Below are 23,773 nucleotides of genomic sequence, written 5' to 3'. Positions count from 1 at the left end.
GATCTAGACTCAAGATAGAGCTCTTTGTTCGTGCGCTTGAGTTCTGTTTAGGAAATAATTAGCACTTTTATATCATTATGAGACGGAGACGTTTGGAATGGATTGGATGATCGCGTGATGTTTCAATAATAGTTTGTGGGACTTAAGAAAATATAGGTACGTAAGTTTGTGTTCCGGCAGTTAGAGGTGAGATAGCCAGTTCCTCTATGGTTGAGGATTTGTAGGATAGCAGAACCAGGGGTACAAGAAATTAACCGTGGAACACCTAGGTGAACCAGGGGTACAAGAAGTAAACCATGGAACACCTAGGTGTACCACTTTGGTGTTCCATGGGTCAGAAAGGCTCGCTTCCACCTTCGGCCTGATCATCACTTACCATCAGGTGAGATACAGGCCAAGAGCTTCCTCGTTGTGGTTAAAAAAAAGTACAGTCAACTTCAAAAGTTATCATACTACAGAAGTCCTTGTCAAAAGACTGGCCCTAGCTGATTAGTTATAAATTATTATGTAAAACCACTATTATTTCTTTGTTAGAATTTCTATTTTTATTGGTTTAAGTGTTTTCTATTGTGTCTGCGTGTATTTAAAAAAACCGTTATGTGGGATAACGTTTTTTTTAACGGTTTCTTGTCTTGTCTCACATGGATGTCGTCGTAAGAGGCGACTAAGGGGGAAGGGACTAATAAACGAACATCAAGCCTCCCCAACCCGTCTGGCCAGCGTGGGGAGTGTAGACCAAATCCTCCATTTACCTCTGGTTTTGAGAGGGTCGTGCTCCTGCAAATGGAGACTAATGCCCGTATTCACAAACATTACTATGAGGTCTCACAGTGCGCGTGGACGGACAGGGTGACATACGAACCAATCACAGAGCTCTATTCAACGCTGTGCGTTAGATTTGCTGCTTAGAATAGAAGAATAGAATAGAATATATTTATTTGTAATAAATGTGGTACATACATAGGTGTTTTAAGTTTAATTGAGCATTGCACATTTAGCTAAATTTTAGCATACAAATATTCATTACAAAATTAATAAAATGTCACACTATTAAATTACATTACATTAGAGATACATTACACAGAGCTTTACTTAAGCAAGCATCGTTTGTGTATACGGGCGTAAATGACCTCATGATGATACGTTATTTGGCACTTTGGCACCCATTTATGCTTATTTGGGGTCTAGATGACGCTGTATAAAATGACCAAGGATATTTATAATTATATTTATCCTCTCTCAGTATGTATCATGTTCCTTTTATATCCAATAACATATCGATTTTCAAAGCTACACCCAAATTATGAAGTAGTTCACCTTATACTCGTGTTCGTAGTAGCCTAATATGGGGGGTCAAGGGGTCCTATTGTGGTGTTACATCATGGTTATGATTGGCTATTCAAACATTAGATAATGTACCGTGAATCATGCGATGCCTTGGGCGTCTTCGTCAGTGAAAATAACAACAATAGATGCAATTGTTAATTTCCTGTGTTTGTAGTGAAACGATGGGTCGGAAGTAAAATAAGTTGTTTTAAGAAAATTGTTAAGATTATAATAAGATTATAAGGGATGGTTTTGTTTTTGTTAGTTTCAAGTTAAAAATATCTGCGTACTGAATAAGTAGAAAAACATAGTTATGAGGTTTTTATTCTTTTTAACCGACTTCAAAAAAGGAGGAGGTTATATGTTCGACTGTATGTATGTTTTTTTTTTTCTATGTATGTTCACCGATTACTCCGTCAATTGTGGACCGATTTTCAAAATTCTTTTTTTGTTTGATAGGGTACACTTCTGAGGTGGTCCCATTGTCACCAAGTCAGGATCTGATGATGGGATCCTAGGGAAATCGAGGGCAACTCCCAAATTTTATAGGGACGTATATCGTTTTTCAAACGTTTTCTTAAGTTATTCAAGTATTTGCTCCTGGAAATCATCATATCATATTGATGAGCTGATGATAGAAGGTAAAACTCTTTAATGTTTAGGAGTTGGAGGATAATTCTTTTAATTTTATAGATAAGTATAGTTTCTAAAGTTATTCAAATATTAGCATTAGATAGTCATCATCTCATCATGATGAACTGGTCATGGTACGTACAACTCCTTAACGCTTAGGAGTTGGAGGATAATTCTTTAAATATTATAGGTACAAATAGACCAACAGTTGTATTTTTTCATGTTTTTAAGGTGGGCTGACGGTTTAAGGTCTTTTTAGGTTACCGATATGGTAACCTGTATTTTGTAGGGAATATTATTTTACACTTGACATGAAGAATATAGTCTCAATGTACTGCTTACCTTCAGTGGTAATACGTGGTATAAGTTAACTAAAAAGCAAGAAATAAGTTAATTTTTATAAAAAAAAATAAAACCGACTCCAAAAAACATACACTAAAAAGTAGAAAAATAATTACTAATTACATATTTATTAGGACGAATTAATATTTATGTATACCATGATTGATACTTTTGGAGTCGGTGCAGGCAAACTTCACACGTTTCATAATCTTGGCACCGACTCCAAAAGTATCAATCATGGTATACATAAATATTAATTCGTCCTAATAAATATGTAATTAGTAATTATTTTTCTACTTTTTAGTGTATGTTTTAAAGTCTAACCATTTATGAGGAACTAGGTTTCCGCCCGCGGCTTCGCCTGCGTGAAATTTTGTCTGTCACAGAAAAACTTTATCGCGCGCGTCCCTGTTTCAAAAACCGGGATAAAAATCCTATGGCCTTTCCCGGGACTGAAACTATCTCTATGCCAAATTTCATCAAAATCGGTTCAGTGGTTTAGGCGTGAAAGCAAGACAGACAGACAGAGTTACTTTCGCATTTATAATATTAGTATAGATTGTTTGTTCTTTTAAAGGAGAATAATCTTAGCGGTAGGTACTAAATGCCTGCACATAAATTATAATTTTACATAAGGGTAACGGTTCTAAAATATCAATATTTTAATTAAATGTTTTCGGTTTTGTCTATTGTCCTTATCCATGAAAATCCTTGATCACTACCTATTTTCCCATTAGCTTTCTATCATCAATAGGTAGGTAAGCAATTTACGGAAAACCCCGAGCTAATTAGAAAAACCAAAACATAAAAAAGCTCCATAAAAAACAACAAAAAATGTTCCAAAAGGTCACACTCCCGCGCGATTGTCATGTCGTTACGTCATCGTTAAGTATTAATGATATTTTAATTACAGACTGTCCCGCGGCCGGTCTTTTAGAAAGATGTGTAGGGTTGCTAACGGATAATGAATGACAAATAAACAATCATTTTTTTAAATATTTAATTAGCATTTTCAATTAGTTATGCATTTTTAAAAAGAGGATTTCGCGATAATTTTCTTGTAAAAGTGCCTTTATTTTTAAAAAGAGTAGTAGAATACAATTTATATTAATTAATATGCCAACTAGGTGAACCGATGATCTGGTAAAGGTCTCGGGAAGAGCCTGGATGCGGGCAGCGTAGGACCGTTCATTGTGAAAAACCTTGGGGGAGGCCTTTGTCCAGCAGTGGAAGTCATTTGGCTGAAACGAACGAATATGCCAAACATAGGCGACCTAGAGACTGAAATGTTGTAATTAAAGCTTGTATAGGTAATGCAGTAAAAACAATAATTTTATTATCTAATAGAGCCCGTGAAACAGGTCTCAATAATGGACTCAGGCAGGCTGAAATCTCTACTTGAGATAAGTAAAACTAGTGCTAGCTCTTCTTGATAAAACGGATTTAACAAGCATTTTAAAGTTTTGAACAAAGTTCATGTGAGTGAACTTCGTGATCATTCTAAACATCGATTTGGAATATACGATCGTCAAAGGTCATTGGGGCAACCCTAATAATGCGTTGTATGAAATTTCACATCCAAATCATGCATGATGGCTACAACATTGCCTGAGCGTTCAAGTACTGACAATTTTCATGTCAAAACACTGTTATTTTATCAATTATGGTGATATATGAGATGAACAGTGAAATATCGCGTTATTAGACGTGTAATAGGTTGTTTGTAATGTAACAGTTAAGTAATGTTTGGGTAATTTGTGTGTGAAATTGGATTTGATATGGTAGTAATAGGTACTTATTATATCACTTATAAAGTATCTGTAGGTCATTAGTTTGTCACTAAATGGTGAGGTTCTCGTGTATTATCGGCTATAGCAAGGTGGACCGACGATCTCGTAAAGGTAGCAGGAAGGCGCTAGATACAGGCCCCACAACCAGGCGATGTGGAAATCATTGGGGGAGACCTAAGTTCAGTAGTGGACGCCCTGTAGCTGAAATGATGATGATGATACATATGGGTAAATAAATGTATGGGATTATGTTACAAACTGCTTTTAATTTACCTTTTTTCAACTACAACGGAAAAGCTCTTGGCTTGCATGACGTGATGGTAAGCGATGATCACGGCGAAGGTGGAAGCGAGTTTCACCCGGAATATGTGACATTAACATTTTTATCATCATCATCATCATTTCAGCCTTACGACATCCATTGCTGAACATGGCCTCCCCCAATAATTTCCACAATAGCCAGTTGGTGGCGGCCTGCATCCTATTAACATTGCTGTAGAATAAAAACTAATGAGATCAAAAGCACAATCAAAAGCTTAAAATAAGAAGTTTTGATTCTGAAACTCAAACTTCAAGTATTTTAATATAATTATGTTATTACGTCTACTATTTTTGTGTGGTTCTTCATAGTGTCATTACCATAGCAACTCTTCGCTTTAATGGACATGACTTATGGTTTCCCAAGCTCAATCATAATCAGTTTTTATTTGAAACTAAATATTTATTTCATAATTTTGACGGGTCAAAGTGATTTCGAAAGCTTAGGCGCGTGACTTCTCCGCCATTTTGTTTTTATGAACAACATTAAAGTAGTTAAATTCAATTAAATGATTATTTTGTTTAAGGGTTTTACATTTAAGTTTTACAACACCTTAAATAGTATCGAAATCGTAATCGATTCAATTTATTTACTTTATTAATTGACAGAATAATTTTGAAAAACTACATTTTTGATATTGCCCATTTTATTTTAAAAGGTTACAAATATTTAGTACCTACTTTCTTCATTATAAATGTTCTAAAGAACGTTTTCTGGCGATAAAAATTGTATAAATTATGCCTTTCAAAACTTTTTTTTGTGAGTATGATTGTAAAATTTTGAGTGGTGTGCAGTAAAGAGTTATTTCCTTTGATCTAATATCTATTAGATATCTGGGTTGAAACCGTACAAGCATCTAATTCCATATAAGAACAAACCTTATAAAAGCTAAGAAAACAAAACTACAATATCATTATTTAGTTACGACAACGGCGCCTGTACAACCTGACGTACTAATTGGCTGGTGTCACTTTCATTGTCGTTAATCAACCACGCCACGTGAGTGTGCATGCCATGGAGTTTTAAGTTGGATCATTATCATTACTTAACTTTACGTCACTTTACGTAGTGGGTACCAGCTCTATTCCTTGATCGAAACCGATCAAAACTATTCGATTAGTTATCGATATTTCAATTCATTATGTTGATGATACAATGATGTTATTATTTGGAAAAGAGTTTGTGAGGTATAAAATAAATACGAGGTTGTCCTGCCATCAAAATATCGCCACAGAAATCCATATCCCATAGAAAAAAGGATGTCCAGCTTTTCCTGAAAGCTTTTGAGAAACATTTCAGTCAAGGGAAATTAGTTTTTATGAAAACCATCCTCGGACTTTGATTTTTAATTCTTCATTTGCCTCTGTTAAATTAAAGAGAGTCGTCTTGCCTCTGGTGAACTAGAGTCCTCGTTCTCCTGCAGTGGAGATTAAATGACCGGATGATGATGAATTCATAAAAATAATCGGCGATTCAATTAATTTTGTAGACCAATTGGTGTCTTGGCTACAAATCACTGAAAGTATAACGTCATGTCCCAATCGCAATGTTTCCATTTACAATACATGTTCTTCATTCACTTTTCGCACACTTGATAGTTGCCTAACTTTGTATTCAGTTTGTCCCAATTTTGAACCATTGTTTTTGTGGGAAACCTAACCACAAGAACTGGCCGTCCAGTTCCATGGAATTTCCACCTTTATACTCAGCAAGATAAAGATGAAAATTCCGTGTTTATTTGAGAGTATTATAGAGATGTACGAGTATTTGAAAAGAATATTTAGATGGCTATCCGTGATGTGGTCTGTGTGAAAAAATAATGTATTATGGTATGTAAATCAAGTCGTGCAATATGCGTGCGAAAATTATTAATTAATTAGTTATGTTTTTATTGTGGTGGTTAACAATCGATTTGTTATATTCTCATGTTTGATCAATTTCCTAAAAATATCCGAGTTTACGAAATTATCGAATTAAAACAATATGCAATTAAAAATATTTGTAACATAAAATATGGAAATGTTATTTAAATAAAGCTACTTTTCTTAGCTTTGTGTCATTCTAATGCTCTTTCGTATTTATTTCAGGTATGTATAGTATAGTACATAGACTACCACTTCTAATACGAGGTAAATATACACGTATCTACAATTTAAGTTCAAATCTATGTAACCAGTTATACACCACTAGCGGCCGCCCGCGACTTCGTATGCGTGGACCCCGTTTTACCCCCTTAGAGGTTGAATTTTGCAAAATCCCATCTTAGTGAGCACCTACGTTCTAAAAGGAACCTTGAAAAAATTGAGACTCTTAGCACTTGTAGTTTCTGAGATTTCGTGACGAGTCAGTGAGTCAGTCAATGACCTTTCGCTTCTATAGATATAGATTCACTCTTGTTTTAGTAGAAACAAAAGAAATGTGCCTGACTGTACCAACTAACCATCTGTCTCTGTACTGCACTAATTCAAACCGCAGACCCGAGTCACGAGCGCACGACACGAAGTCTCGCAGTCTGACAATCCTAGAGGCGGGATGCGGCACGATTGAGCTAAATGTCGCCAAGCGATACAATTCTATAATAAATGCGAAAGTTTGTCTGTCTGTTATCTTTTCGCTGCTAAACCTTTGATCAATTTCTGATCATTTTTGGTAGAGTGATTGAATATTGCTTCAATCAAGGACTGCCTCCTGCCTGTACAGGGCTATACTTCGGTAGCACGATAAGAAATTTTAAATTATAATCAAATCATTTAGTCTCATGTTCAGCAGTGGACGTCCTGTGACTGAAAAGATGATGGTAATTTAGTATCAACTGCAGGAACAAGACCCTTCAATTTACCAAAGGCAAATTGAAGATTGGGCTACACTCCCCACAGTCCCCACACTGGCCAGACGGGTTTTCCATACAAATATGAATGCGAGAGTTAATCTATGTGTTCTATTAATGAATGGGTCAAACTGAGTTTTTTTTTTGCTAAGGGACCAAACTTCAGGACGAAAGAAGAATAAATTGATGTTTGGTTTTAATCAGATGATTTTAACGACTGACTATGACTCTTATAGGTATTATACTTATGGAAAAAACTTCTTAGAAGTTTTTTCATTATCATCAGGTCATTTAGTCTTCACATGCTAGCCAGATAGGTTTGTAAGGTCTTCTGTTTATTTGTCCCTTAGTCGCCTTTTACGAGATCCTCAGAAAAAGTGAGAGTCCCATTCTACTCTTTCGGAACCACACGATTATTACTATATCTTATTTATGATTGACACTGACTATAACGAAATACTTTGTATTGTTGTCATATAAAAATATCTTGAGCATCCCAACAATAAGAAAGTACAGCTTTCATATCTCCATAAACGAAACCCCATACAAATCATGCGCTTTCAAATAAACGATTTGTTACACTATTCCTCTAAAGATATGTTATTTAACTATGTGTCAAGATTTTGTGAGGTTAATAAACATATTGTTGGCTGTCATGAATGTGGCTAGTGATGGGAAAAGGCAGACATCGACATCGATAAAGATCGAGTAATGCAGTTGCACGCCACAATGACAACTTCATTATTTTAAAGCGTGAGAAAAAATTGTGTAAGTTGAGATAATTAATGAAATAATTAAACAAAGGTTTCGATGTAGATATATCTTAAATCTCACAATTTTGACATTTTCATAATAATTTTAATGATTTTTTTTTGTATAACTGTAGTTTATCTACCGGATTCGATCATTTAAATTAAAGATACAATGGATTTAATTTAGAATTAGATTTATGTACATGTACGTAGTCAATAAACATGTCTAAAGCTACATTTTGCAACGTGCGTTAAAATCGTCATTTTAATTTGAGACGTTAAACCGGCGTGACGCTACACTTAGTTACATAATATAAAGGTATCGATATTGTACTAATCTTAATGGCCCATCACTAGCTCATTCGTCAAGAACTCACAATAAAACACAATCAATTGATTTGACATACCTGCCGGTAAATACTTAACAAAGACTTTAAAAAGGTGTCATTTTTGTCTAAACTATGTTAGATGATCTTGCTGCTTGTATTATGGGAAGTAGGTCGATTTTACGGTGACTCACTCATTTCTTATTGTGTCAAAAGGGTCATTATTAAATTTAAATTTCCCATAATCATTCATTTAAATAAATACGCAATAGTTTATAGTTAATACTCGCACCTTGTTTATTTCTTAATACGAGTAAAAGTCTTGAAACACTTCAAAAAACAGAAAATAGATTTCAAGTACAGTGGGCCATAGTTCTAGCTATTGCCTTCAAATGGCAATTCTTTTCAATAGAATGAGATGAAATGACTGCACTGTGGCTCACTTACTGCTAATTTAATTAAAATAGCTTCCCTTTTAAAGAAATAGTGTTCAGTATTTAATTTAGGTTTGTAATAAAGTAGTGCACGAATTGTCGCCTCAATAGTTAAAGTGAAATTACCTCTTCTCCACAATCGGGCAAAACTAATTCCCATCTCAATTAGCTATTACATCTGACCCAATCTAGTTAGTCTGGGCACATCCTGGAATGTGAAGCAACCGGTGATTACCGCTCCGAACCGGTTCCCGATTGGTCTGTAATTATCGTGTCACCTGTCACTATCTGGCCGATTTATGGAATGGTAATCTTTAGGAAGTGTTTGTAATTAAGTCCATTGAATCAGTTTATAAGGCTATCTCTTTAACCTTAATTGAGACGGGTTTTTAGGAGTAAAGATTTTTGCGTGGAAGTTCTGGATTAGCTAGTGAAAGGTTCTCAGGTTATAAGGTCTTTGTATACTTAAGTGATAGCTTCAGTTATTTGGTGGGTTAGCTGTCTGTCTAATCGAGGCGTCTTTAGTGGCTTTAGTTTGACACTTGAAAAACGTATATTACCGAAATTTTATAGAAAATGTTACAGATTTAAAATATTTTAAAGAATGAAGTCTAAACTGCGAAACTACTACTAACCCACCGTATCAATCTGCCTCCGACCTTTGTCACGTGCAAAGAATAATAACTTCAAAAACTTCAATTTTAAGTCCAAAACCCCCTAAAGGTACATCTTCTAATATCTAATCGTACAATTTTTATTTGTCAACTTACCTTGACCGTTTTTTCTCGCGTACACTACGCGCACACGCATTAGTAGTTTTTTGCTTTAAATTGAGTTTTTGTTAACAAAATTACTTATTGTAAGATGTGGGAACGAATAATAGAATCGATATGTGGTTACCAAATGGGCATTCGAGTTGTGACACGTGAGATATGGGAATAATGACTTTGACATTAGTGCTGGAAACAAACGTTACTATGCAGCTATGTGATGAAAGAATTAGGAAATTCGGATTTGAAGCAATCTTCTTCAATGCAAAAGTTTTGCAAATAACAAGAAAGATTTTGAAGACCTTTATTTAGAATCTGCGAATTTTATTGTAGAGCTCGGTTGAGCAAATTGGGTGGTTGACACCTCCTATCAATTGATGATTTTTTAATAAGCCATTAAAACTTTTGGCGAAACTGCATCTATTGACTGATCTCAAATCTAAAATTTATTTGTAATACGATTGGGTTGTCATGGCTGAAATGAACTTAACTATTTTATGCAATTTGTGCCTTGGAGTTACAATTGGATACCTACCATATTTAGAAAACTTGTAAAGAATAATAACCCCCGTATTCATAAACGATGCTTGTTTAAGTGAAGCAGCAAATCGAACGCACACTGTGATTGGTCCGTGAGTCACCCTGTGCGCCACGCGCACTGTGAGACCTCATAGTAATCTTTGTGAATACGGGTGTTAGGATTATAAGTTAGGAGTACTTATGGAAACTTAGTGCTTTAAAAGTACAACTTTCAATGAGGTACCTACATATACTTACTTCGACAAAGAAATAATTAACCAATAGGTACATAAAAAATCTCGTAATTCCGAATCTTTTATAATGTATCCTTATTTGTTTCAAAATAATCAGTGAAACAAGTCTTACAAATGATTGCCTTATGAAATAATTAGTGCAGTAAAAAAATAAACCCAAATCAAAAAAGGATAAGCTTTAAATTTTATTGTTTTACATTCAATTAAGTTGGATAACACCCACTAAGACGTTCATTTACAACTGGTCCATTACCTTTATAATTCAGAGCGTTTTTACACAAAAATACCTAATTTCGACCTTAAGTCAAGGGATTAAAGTCTATAATAAAAGACTTGCGCAGGCGCAGCTATGTGATAAAGTAGCGTTTTTATTAACACATGCGTAATCCGGTGATTCGTGTAAATGAGTAAATTAACATTGACGCTATAATCGTAAAACATTAAACCTTTAATTGGTTTAAATTAATTGTATTTGTGAAAAGTAAAAGTCTTGTATTGTGGTGCAATTGATGGAATTTACGATTTTAGGTTTAAGGGTTTTGTGTTTTGTAATAACGGTTTATGTCGATATCTAAATAAGCTTTATCTACCTATATTATGTAACGGGTACCAATTGTTAGGTCATGAGTATTTTGTAGTGATGTTACAATTATCGATATTTTTATCGGCAAATGAATAATGTTTTTTTAATTTGCGGTTATTATAAGAATAGAATCTTCAAACTGAAATTAAATAAAACGTTTGTGTTATTTTATAAACGGCTTAAATTTTCAAACCATTGAATTACCTTTACAATTTTTTTTAGTCAAAATGTAACTTTATTCCGTGTTTTTTAAAGTGAAAAAAGGACATTAAAGTCGCTTGACGCTCATTACTTAGGCTTAATAAAAATAATTAACAATACTTTCATTGATATCCACGCAAGCCCTAATTCCGTATTCGACTTTCGATTAATGTATGGATCCAGTTTATCGTTCGCGCAATCGATTTATTTATCGAGTTTATCGATTATTGAGACGTTCACTGATCTTATCTCGGTACTTATGTGATTACTTAATATTGATTAAGCCTTTAATGGACTTTGCAAGATTAAATTTGACATTATTTTTGGCCGTAAGACAAGGAAATAAGGTCTAAAATATGGTGCAACTATCTACCTAGTAAAGGGACTATAACTTTCAAAGGTTTGTGTCAAATCGATTTGACTTTTTGACATTATTTTCATGAAGCGCGTGATTTCTTAAGATGCGTACATTGTATAAAATTTATAAATGTTAAATGTAACAGCTTAAAATAGAATTTTGATGAAAAGAAGTTTTTGCGATCGCCATAATATTCGCTCGCGGGCCGAACATTGCGGGCGTGCGTTCACTGCTCTCGTAATTTCATTCATACGCGCGTCATTTATCCGTCGTGTAAAGTTAAATATCCGTCATTATTTAATCAAAAAATGCATTGACCTTTAAAATTGTTTTGATAAATATTTACATTGAAAACTATTTTTATGCGTTTTTAAAAGGTGCAATTTTGAAACTTTGATGTGCCTGTTATTATACGAACACAAGTTGTAGGTAATTTTTTCTCAACTTTAAATCATGAATAACTATAGTTTACTAAATGTTTAGTATTTTATAGGTACGTAAAGGTCAATATGAAATAGGTCTCTACTATTATAAAGATCTTTGCCAATATTTTCAATTTAAACTTTATGCGTTTTTGAATATCAAAATCATTATATTTCGTTCAGATACATTGTACGGACGACTGCACATCAAGTTTAACACAGTTGCGTCTTTATATCATTGTAATACTGGTGGTTTTGCAACAAAAATGTCAAGTATGATGTGCCTGTCGTCTCAATTTCAATACTCTCGCAAACATAACACCGGCAATGTTCACTATGACTCTGAGGTCACAGCTTCCATTCCTTATGATGCCATTATAACACCACTATAGAACAAGCGTCAATAAATCGACTGATATAGGACTTTGAACCGTATAGATAGGAAATTAAGGATATCTATTGAGATGAAAGTGCACAAAATATTGATGTTCAGTTGGTTGAGAATGGAGTTTAGTTGATACAGAGACGAAAGTTTTATTTTTATCTTTCTCATTCTTCAATGGTCTTGCCCTATAAACTTTGTAGATGTACTACAGTCGCCAGCACATCATACTCTACGAGTACCTACGTCATATTTATTGCAAAATCGTACATAATATATAAGATGTAACATAATAGTAAATAAGATGCCACAAACAGTGTTTAGCTGAACCTGTCATTGTCCATACTCTGCATCTACGATAATTTGTTCTAGGAGATTGGTTAGGTACCAATCAATATTTTGGATTTACTGAACCGATTTCGCAAATTCTTTCAGCTGGAGAAAAATTCAATAAGTAGGTTCTTACTTTCTTTGACGACCCGAAATCCACATTGATAGCGGCTGAAGCTATTCGTTCGTTCGTTCGTTTCAGCCAAATGACGTCCACTGCTGGACAAAGGCCTCCCCCAAGGTTTTCCACAGATCTGGTAAAGGTCGCGGGAAGAGCCTGGATGCGGGCAGCGCAGGACCGTTCATTGTGGAAAACCTGAAGCTATTAATTTAACAAAATGCAAAATCAATCCAAAAATATCTATCACTGCACTAACGCGTAACCGAATCGAAATCGCATCCATATTGTCTAGCGAGTGAGAAAATCACGACGTTACTACACAGACAGACAAAATTACTGTTACGGCAATAACGTAATAGTAATCATCCGTCTTGCCGCCAGTGATGGGAGAGGTCTCTACTTTCTTTATCGATAAAAGTAGATGTATTTTATCGTATTTCAAAAAACATTCTAATCGAAATAAAAATTGATGTCGATATTGATCTTTTTGGCAAAAAATAAAATACGATGGGAGATTTAAGTAAAATAAAAATTGATTTAAACTAATAACAATGTAGGTTACGTGATTGAATGCTCATTATAAGCCTTTTTAATTAATTATTTTGTATTTGATCCATAATTCGTTCTGCAGCAAGAAAATAGAAAATAAATGTTACACATGGTCTCGCTCGCGGAAATCAGATCTCATTGCATTATTTACATTTAAGACAAAAAACATCGATATAACAAACAACGATCTGGTTACATCACTATTAATGTCAAGACAAATGTTATTGTGATGTACGACCGGTCATTATTTCGATATTTCTCTATGATTCATTGTTTTGCCAAATGTTCTGCTACTTGCCACCCAATTTGATATTGTAACACTTTGGTGTCGTGACGAAAGAAACTTATCTAAGGAAATCTTCTTCTATGAGAGGACCAAAAGTCGAAATGATATGATATTTGTCTACACTGTTATATGAGACAGTATAAAAAAGATATTATAATCGATAATCTTCTTCTATAATGTAATTTCACACTTAGGAACCGAACCCACAACTACTTTTTAGTGTAGGTGTTTGGAGTTGTTTTTTTTTGTTAAAATTAATTATCTCAATTTTCTTTTGACTAAATCCAGTATCTAAAGCAAAATAATGCTACGGAAAAACGTGGAAATTAGCTTTATTTAGTAGTTCCTGGAAATTTCAACACTTCCAAACAATTACCTATGATTCGCTAATGTGAGATTTTACTACCAGATCAAAAACTGTTCCCAATTGAAATGGAAATTACTTTTTGTGCCTAAAAATCGCTGTTTTCTCTACAATCTTTAGCTACTCTACACAATTGACATTGCCTCCGAATTCTTCACACGTATTTAAGTTTTTTGTTTTATTCAATGGTTAATTGTTAGGCACGAATACACAATTAAGTTATTGGTTGTATTGTTACTTTGTATGTTTTGTCTTTGACGCCTCTTGTCAGCTTGATGGGCTAATCGTAGGGAATTTGGTTTTAGCCATTGAGATATGCGAGCTATTCAACCTTGAATTTTACATTTAGAAAATATAGTCGATTATGATTCGGATAGTGCTTCGAAAATATAGGGTCTGTGCTACACGAAGCACAAATATGTCATTGTTATTCGCTTCGGCGAGAAAAGGCAAGACAAGTTGATAGGACAATACCTACGTGAAAACGATATTAAATTCTAACTAGTTTTCTTTTTACAAAAATAACTAGGTTTATCACATCTAACTTAAAAAAATTGTCTGTCGTACAAAGATATTGTTGGCAGTCGGTCCAATGGAAAAAAAACCTTTAAAAGAATGAAAGACATTTGAAAATATTCCTTTTAGAGGTTAGCCCTTTATCAATCTTTATTTAAAACAGTAAGTTTAAAAAACATACCCCCTTACTAATAAAACTTACACGCTCGTTGAACAGTGTTTTAAAGTGACGTTTAGTATGGAAATGTCATTTTAAAACAGTGTTCTACAAGTGTGTAACTTTTTATTAGTGAGGGGGATAGATAATATCATAAAAAATGTACAAATTAATGCATGTTTTTTTCGTCATCCTATAATTTCAACACAGCTCAATTGACAGACCAAAGTTATGCAATTTAATACAATTAGACTGCACACAGGTTTTACAGGTTTAGATGAATCTTGATACTTGCATGTATAAAATTAACAAAGTAGAAAGCCGACTTGAGTCGTGTTATCAAATATGCAGTTAATTGTTTGAGCTTTCGCTTTTGCAGTGGTTTTTATGAAATAACTAAATTGCAATTTTAAAAGATTAGGATTTCGGTTTTTTGTGTTGCCACGTAACCAAGAGTTAAGCCATGTATTCATTAGGCAACATTTGTTGATAAACTGTTTATGACTAGTGTGAAACAAGTTTACCATAAACACAGGTTTCTGAAACTTGGCCGTCCACACTTGCTCTCCACTCATAACGGGGAACACGGCAACATGTATCATAAACAATGTTTAATCACATATTTTTATGGACTAATTATAAACTGTTTACAGAGATGATGAAACATTGTTTATGAACAGTTTATCAACAAATGTTTCCTAATTAATACATGGCTTTACTGATAAGGTGCAGTTAAGGCTTTGTTTTAACAACTAGATGTATTGGAAAAGTGTAACAAATTAATTTCTATGGAATGATGTTGTCTGTTTATGAATTAACTACTTACTTACATAATAAATTACATAGTAAAGACTAATTGTGTTAATTAATTGTGATTAGAGTACTTCTAATAAAAAATATTTCCAAAATGCAGTGAAAATGTTTTGGTTCTTAGTTTTTATCTTTGTTAGTCTCGAGATATTTTAAGCAATATCAGTTATTTCAAATATTATTTAGATTTCGCTAAACACTAAAAAGCGCTGGTAAACTTAAAAAAACCTTACCTTTCTGCTTGAAGTCATGTTGATTATCCTAATTTTGTACCTGTAAATTAAGAATTTGCATTTTAACTTTTGAATTTAATTTTATTTAAATATCATTCTCTCATCTATAATCACAGTTCATAACACTTAGGAATAATTATTTTTCAAAATATTCAAAATCATTTGATCATTCATAATAATCATTCGTTTATAAATTATTCGATGCCAAATAAAACATATTAATTGTCTTATTTATAATATAATTATTTATTATTTGTGTGTGTAATTTTTTGTTACTCAATCGTTATTATTTTCTTTAAAGCGATTATAATTTCCAATCAGTGAATAATACTCATATTTGAGGAAATAAATCGTTTTGTTCCGGTCTTTAAAATAAAATGACAAGGAATTAATTATTATTTTTGCAATTTTCCGGCATACGTTAAAAACAGGCCATTAATCTTCTTCATTTACTGTAGAAAGTGCATTTTACAAATAAGCAGAAAACATTATGTCAGATTTTATTAAGGCCTAGTTTTTCCTGAGGCTTTGTTCACGAGAATTTGGGTTTGTTGCAATGTTAATTCCTTAGTTGCAATGTTAGTACACGAGTTTTAAATTTAAAACACTGTCTACTAATTAACATTGCAAACATGTGAAATAATCAATTTTTTATACAAAATTTCACACTCAATTTTAATTTCCATCAAGTTTTACAATCGTGACAAAAAGTAGTATCCTTCACTTAGGTCCAACGTGTTTCTACTATACTAATATTTAACATTTGGTTCAGTAGTCTAAAAATGAAAAGGTAACAAATACACATACCGAGTTACTTTCTCATTTATTGTTGTGATGTGAGATTAATTTCTTGAAATGTCATCAATCATTTATTATATTATTGATATTTATTTATAAATTGTAGATGTAGAGTCCATAAATATGTACTTTTAGTTTTACTTGCACGAAGTTTTATATATCTGACGTGTATTTACTACCTGACGTGTATTAAAAATATAAGATTTAGACTCCGCCGTTATCCGACACTATCCGAAACTTTTGAATCGGTTACGGTCACGGAAATTTTTTTATTTCTGATATCTGATAGTTTCGGTTACGGTTACGGATATCCATAACATCCCTAGGTGATATTGACATAAATGACGTGACAGAGCATACAAATATGAAGCATATTTGAAATCTTGCTGACGTTTTTGACGTCCTAAAACACCCTCCCGGTACGCTCACATACATCACGCACTGACGAGTTAAGTGCTAGATCTACAGGGTGTTAGGTAAATGGGTATATGAGCCGACACTAGCCCATGTTAACATGGGCATATAAATGGTATGGTGAAGTCAGAAATTTGATATCATTATTTTAATTTTTTTAAATAAATTTTATAAAATCAGATTTGTATGAAAATTAAAATAATTAAAATGAAGATATCAATTTTCTGAATTCACCATACCATTTATATGACCATGTTAACATGGGCTAGTGTCGGCTCGTATACCCATTTACCTAACACCCTGTATAAATAGCTCATCAAGGTACTGTGGCGTCTTATGTAGATGTAATAGGGTCGATTTTGCAACGAAAATGTATAGTCTGATGTGCTACTGTTCGAACAATTATCACAAAAACTACATTCGAAATTGAATAAATCGCACCTCCAAGCACTTTTAAACGTATGCATTGCCACCAATATTGGCACCATTTAAAAGCCTAGTTCTAAACTTCATTTCATTAAAGAAAAGGTTTTTACCCCAAAAATGTGTCTTTAGAAGGATCTAGAGTCACTTCTTCAAAAAATATGTAGTTGAGCTAACTTTTTAGCTTTTTTCCCGTTTGAGACGCTTCCCGAAGCATTCAGCCTTGGGGCTTTTTGCAACGTTATCTTTTATGCATAAAAGTTTTCAAATGAAGACATTCTGAGATTATACTACATTATCTATGTACAGTGGACAGCACATACATAAATATTCATTGCAAAATCGACCCTATTACAGGTACATAAGATGTCATTTACTACACAAGAGGTCAGTTAATCAATATTTAATATTAATTAATCGATACGACATCGTAAAATGGTACAGTCGGGCTTGTGCTTATGTGGACATATTTAAAGTTAACGTACCTAGCGGAATATAGCAACAAAGAAATGATCGAGAGAGATGTCACTAGCAGCAACACTGTGATAAAAAGATGCGTGATGTCGTCGCCGTCACGTCAAACAGAACCGTTTTTTGCAACTATTTGACAGTTCGGAGGCACTTAGTAGCACACTGAAATTTTTTGAAATCTGAGGTATTTTTAGATTTTCGTGAGTGAAATCGTGGATGTTCATGAGAAATAGTGCTTCATAAACGTGGTCACTGGTTCAAGGATTGATTTGTTATAGGTACAAAACAGTGAAATAATTCTGACACTGAAACACAAATGATATCCAGTGTCAACCAAAATTGGTTTCGTTTGACAGCTCGTGGTTTTTGCTCTATTCCGAATGCAATAAAGTACTTAGAGCCTGATATTTTATTGAATCAAACATGTTTTCGGCGTCGACTGTACTTGTAAAATTAAATTTATGGAACTATAAATGGTGATTTATGTTAAATTTACCATGTTCAGAGGGGTATATGGAAAAGTATTGCCAGAGACAAGATAGACGTTTTGAAATAGCCACTGCCTACTGAGAAATGCAGTTATTGGATATTTATTACTACATGTACCTATCTGTAATCTATGTTTTTATTAAAAGGTAATGCACTGAGATATCTTGGTGGTCAGGACGTTAATTCAATTCAGACTTAGGCCCAGAACAGACGGTGAAACGCAACTGCAACGAAACTGCAACTGCTAGTTACTTTTGAGTTGCATCTAAGTTTCTGTCATAGCGTCCGTTGAGAGACCACACATGACGCGACCAGATTGAAACTTTCAGTTTCAATTTCAGTTTCATTCATCAGAATCATCGGAAAGTTGCAGTTTCGTTGCAGTTGCGTTTCACCGTCTGTTCTGGGCCATAGAGTTATAAAGGATAGAGAAGCTAACGCAAGCAAAATTCTTGCTCCAATTTGGAAAGAATTAAAACTATAGTTCGCTGCAGCTGCTGCATATAAGTTTAAAGTAAAAATAGCAGTCAATTCAGAAAATGGAGAAAAGATGCAATCCTACAGATACTTAAGTATTCATCATCATCATTTCAGCCATAGGACGTCCACTGCTGAACATAGGCCTCCCCCAATGATTGCCACAATGGCCGGTTTGTGGCGGCTAAGATACATAAGGAAAGTAAAATTACTATACCTACTCCTATTATTATACCAATAAGCAAACCTTAATATTAACACACTTAGAAAATATATAAAATTCGTGCTCATCATATTAACTCTACGACATCAAAAAACTATTCAGCGAAAACCTAGTTAGTACCTAAAGTGGCCAAAAAGTTGACAAACTTTAACTTGGGTGTCACGAACTACACTCAACATCAAATAAACCGCACCATCCGCGATGCGAACTTTAAAGATTTCATTTCATATATATATATACAATCATGATGCCCCAACAATATTGGTACTATTTGAAAGCCCAATAAATATCCTTAAAGAAAAACGCATTTAATTTCTTAATAAATTATTAACATAAATGTGACTTGAAAAAAGACCTCACTTTGGGCTCACCTCTGGGATCAATTAGACCAATTTTTATGGTTTTAAAACCAAATAATGATCTCACGTGTCCTCTTTAACAGATGGATAACGACTAATCCCAACTTAACAATAATTTTATAGCCATAAAAGTTGGCTCTAGCGTAACTACCTATTTTTTGAAGAAGTGACTCTGGATCCTTCTAAAGACACATTTTTGGGGTAAAAACCTTTCCTTTAATGAAATGAAGGTTAGAACTAGGCTTTCAAATGGTGCCAATATTGGTGGGAAGTGGGGAAGCATACGTTTGAAAATGCTTGTCGCAGGAGGTGCGATTTATTTGATGTCGAGTGTATTTGAAACATGCTGACTAGACAACAATTTAAACTTAAATAAATTTTCTAAAACCACCACCACCAGCCAAGTTTCAAGACTTGACTAACGCCCGTATTCACAAACATTACTATGAGGGCGCACAGTGCGGGTGAACGCACAGGGTGACACACGAACTAGTCACAGAGCTCTATTCAACGCTGTGCGTTCGATTTGCTGCTAAGCAAGTATCGTTTGTGAATACGAATGACAGAGCTCTATTCAACGCAGTGCGTTCGATTTGCTGCTTCACTTAAGCAAGCATTGTTTGTGAATACGGGCGTTAGGATTATGTCTGATAGTCGATACTTCAGCATCGGACCATAACTTACTCTTATGTATTTAAATGTACATAATGAGTCAAGACGTAACCTTCCCACTGTAAGAGCTAGATTTACGTTTCGCCTACAATTCTATCCAGTCATTGGAGGCATCCCACGCTACATTGTATTTGGATTCGTCTAATCACTTTATTGTGGTTTCAAGAATGCAGGGTTTCTGCAAAATTGTTAGAGTTTTAATAATATCTTTTTTCAAAATCGTACTGTAATTTTCAAAAAGTGTAAGTATTTACACGTTTCACAATAATCGGGTCAAATAGTGTGGGCCAGTGCTGAAAAGTAGGCAACCTTATTATTTTCAGCTTCTTTCATAATTGTACAATAATAAATGCAATATATTTTCTACTTTTCGTTCAACAATATTTTATGCAATATCAACATATTTTCGCTTTTTAGCAATGATCTAATTTAAGCCCTGAAGCAGTGAAGATGGGCATAAACAGTGAAAAGTTCTTTTACGCTTTTTAAAATAGCTAACTTAATTTTAGGGCCTAAAATAGCTTACCATGACTTTTTCAGTAAATCCTATTGCACAGAGAGCACAAATTTTACAAGTAGTTTATTTGCTACTTAGCAAAACAATTATTAAATAATGTTGTTATTTAATGATTGTTCTTTAACTTCTATAACGAATGTCACGCTGTCTACAAGCACCACTAGCATAGACATGATTTCAGAGTAAACCTAACCTTAACTTTTCAAAGCTCATCAGACCACATTCTGTAGCAAAATATCACCTATTTCCACAGCATAAGGCGCTATTTTTCGCTTGATCAGCCGTCATAGTTATCATAATTAATAGTGACATTCGTTCAAAACGCATTTATTGTGCGTGAATGCAAATTCTGTTTATTACTGCCTCCAGTCATTGTAGACAAGTCTGTGGATCCATTTGTTTAGATTTATCGATACGTTTGACACCATTCTACTGCAGCTAATCAAGATTTTATTACTATCGATTTCAATTTAATTTATAAGTCGTATAATATTTTAATGGCGTTACAGGGTAGCTATTGGATACTCATTTAAGTCTGGTCTTCCTGCTTTCATAAAGCAGTCTTTAAAACACAATTGAACTATGAATAATTAGCTTTGACCCCCGGCTTTGCCCGCGTTAAATTCAGTTTGTCAGAGATCGTTATAAATTATAACTAAAATTCATTTTAATTTTGCATGTAGGCTTTTAAAAAGCTCTTATACGTCCCAGTATTAACCCTATCACTGCTTTGGGACAAAAAATTGTCCTATATGCAATGCTCTGAAGTGTCAAAGAAAAAAAAATTCACTGAAAGTTTAAAAAAAAAGTCATACATCCTCTTCAAAGGACATCATCCATTTTGGTCCAAAATCAAAAGTGCCGGCCAAAAAATAAAAGTGCTGTATTCTGATAGAATACGTCCGCCTTAGCATTTATTACTATGGCACCAAAGCTGTAGCACCACTGTGCATCGTAGTATTTGAGCTCTAAAAATATATGAAACGACTGACTTTGATCTCAAATACTACGATGCACAGTGGTGCTACAGCTTTGGTGTCATAGTAACAAATACTAAGGCGGACGTATTCTGTCAGAATACAGCACTTTTTTTTTTATTGGCCGACACTTTTGATTTTGAACAAAAAATGTATGAATAATCGATGACTTTTAGATCTCAAATACTCGACGCACAGTGGAGCTACGGCTTTGGTGCCATAGTAACAAATGCTAAGGCAGACGTATTCTGTCAGAATACAGCACTTTTTTTTGTTGGCCGGCACTTTTGATTTTGGACCAAAAATATATGAAACGTGGATGATGTCCTTTATAATATTGGTAGGATCATCAGGTCATTTAGTCTCCACTGCAGGAGCATGACTTCTAATTTACCAGAGGAAAATGGAGGATTTGGCATACACTCCACTCGCTAGCCAAGCGAGACTTTGTGACCGATTTTCTTAAGTCAAAGTCAAAGTCAAAATTAAATTTGTTTAGACTAATAAATAGTTCTTACAAATCGTCATATGCTCTTAAGGAGCCTCTACATGTCTCATAATCTTTTTACCCTACCAGCGCTTCGAGACCAACATTTGGCAAGTGCTGAGAAGAAGCGCCGCAACAAACTCAGTCACCACTGTCTGCCGGTTAATATAAATAAATAGAAATAGTAGTAGTTGGTAGGTACATTCGATTCAGGATTCTTGATTTACTTATTACTCTAAAACTTCTTTTCAGCACTGGCCCATTTATTGTCCCGAAGCAGTGGTAGGGTTAAAGTAATACTGAAACTAATAGCGCTTTTTAAAAGCCTGTTTGAAAACAAATGAGTTTTATAACTTGATGTTCACATATTTTTTCTAAGTCGCCTTTTACGATTAGGGCGACTTATTTAGCGATGTAGTCGTGAACTTAGCTACGCCAGAGGTCGCGGGTTCGATCTCCGCACAGTCAAATGTTTGTGAAAGATAATGTTTAACATTTGAAAATTATTTTAAATAACTTACAAAATGGAACTGCTTAAGTTTATCATTCAAACAAGTATTTTTTTGCGTGTAATAAGTGTAATATTTTATGGTTTTGGTTATTATAACTTCAACCACAGAATAATAATAAGTACTGCTTCAACTATTAACTTTAACTGTTTGTTATTTGGCAGAGATTGGCTTATGGCATTAAGTTCGCCTCATATGCTTATTTAATATAGCATTCATTATTGCTTATTTTAACTGTAATAAAATATTATAATTAGTTACTTTGAGAATACCTATTTCTAATTGATTTATATTTTTTTATAAAAAACAGTTTTAAATAATTTATAGCAAAGCCTTTCAGTTAATTCAAAATTGCACACAAACTCAGTTTTAATTGTTTAACAAATTAACCCTCAAAAATCCAAAACACAAAAACCAATTCAACCCAAAAAAATTCATCCCGCAATCCGTAACATCCCAAACGTTTTCCCATCACAGATAATAAAACACAAACCGCTGGTCCTACGTACTTTTGTTTTCAATGCACTGCACTTCACACACACACCGACGTTCACTTTACTTGTAGGTCAACTGAGACTGCGGCCGAGCGAAGATGGGAACTCTTATATAGTTGAACTTGGCAACTCGAGGGGGGGTTTCCGGGTTGAAGGAATTCGGAATTGGAGTGACGGGATGAAATGGGATGAACTGGTTTAGGGTTGGACCTTGACTGTCAGATGACGTGCTTATGCGAATTTAAGCAATTTGAGTTTGTTCCGGCGTTTCTTCTCAGCACTTGCCATATGTTTGTCTCGAAGCGCTGGTAGGGCCCAAAAGATAAGGAGACATGTAAAGTGCCCCATAAGGGCTACCCTTTTTTTATATATTTGACGTTCATAAGTGCCACTTGTGGTCTAAACTGAATAAATGTTTTTGATTTTGAATTTTGATTTTGATTTTGATTCGGTAATTTGTGAAGCAAGTGATAGTATAAATAAGCCATTACGGTAACATAAATATAACTTAATTGGACTGTTTTACTTAGGTATTGGTTTAAAAAATTATTCTGTAAAAAGGTGGCGGTAGAGACAAAGATTTTGTGTGGTTTGTCGTAATGAAAACATTTCGAGGGTGAGACATTTTTCTTTATAGAGCATTCTTAAATAATATGAATTCTTAAATAAAATTAGATCATTATGTCATTATGGAGATAAATTAAGGGTAGTAGGTGTAAGTTGCTGTTGACAGATATAGAGGTATTATTGTTTGAAAAAAAGTTGTGAAAATGGATCAAGTTTCTAAAAAAAATCATGGAGACACATGAATATAATATTTTGGTATTTCATGAGAAGGTAAAATGTTATGTAATTGTGT

At 34.0% G+C, this 23,773-nt stretch overlaps 2 protein-coding genes across 3 annotated transcripts in view; one reads left to right on the top strand and one right to left on the bottom strand.

Annotated features, from left to right (window-relative positions):
* Positions 1-22,992, bottom strand: part of Cpr50Cb (Cuticular protein 50Cb) — a 37,903-nt gene extending 14,911 nt beyond the window's left edge. The window contains exons 1-2 of one of the 2 annotated variants that reach the window (XM_028310616.1): positions 22,930-22,992; positions 15,605-15,644 (exon numbers count right to left, since the gene is read on the bottom strand). In XM_028310616.1, the coding sequence (XP_028166417.1) occupies positions 15,605-15,622 (18 nt within the window). In that variant the 5' untranslated portion in view covers positions 15,623-15,644; positions 22,930-22,992. Of the gene's footprint in view, positions 1-15,604; positions 15,645-22,913 lie in introns of both variants that reach the window. The other variant, XM_028310617.1, reaches the window with a different exon arrangement.
* Positions 1-23,773, top strand: part of LOC114357133 (gastrula zinc finger protein XlCGF57.1-like) — a 66,091-nt gene that overhangs the window by 20,722 nt on the left and 21,596 nt on the right. The gene's annotated exons all lie outside the window — the stretch shown is intronic.

Source organism: Ostrinia furnacalis, unplaced genomic scaffold (assembly GCF_004193835.3).
Source record: "Ostrinia furnacalis isolate ACB-3 unplaced genomic scaffold, ASM419383v2 OfSCF3049, whole genome shotgun sequence".
Classification (NCBI taxonomy): Eukaryota; Metazoa; Arthropoda; class Insecta; order Lepidoptera; family Crambidae; genus Ostrinia; species Ostrinia furnacalis.
This window is presented reverse-complemented; position numbering and strand designations above follow the sequence as displayed.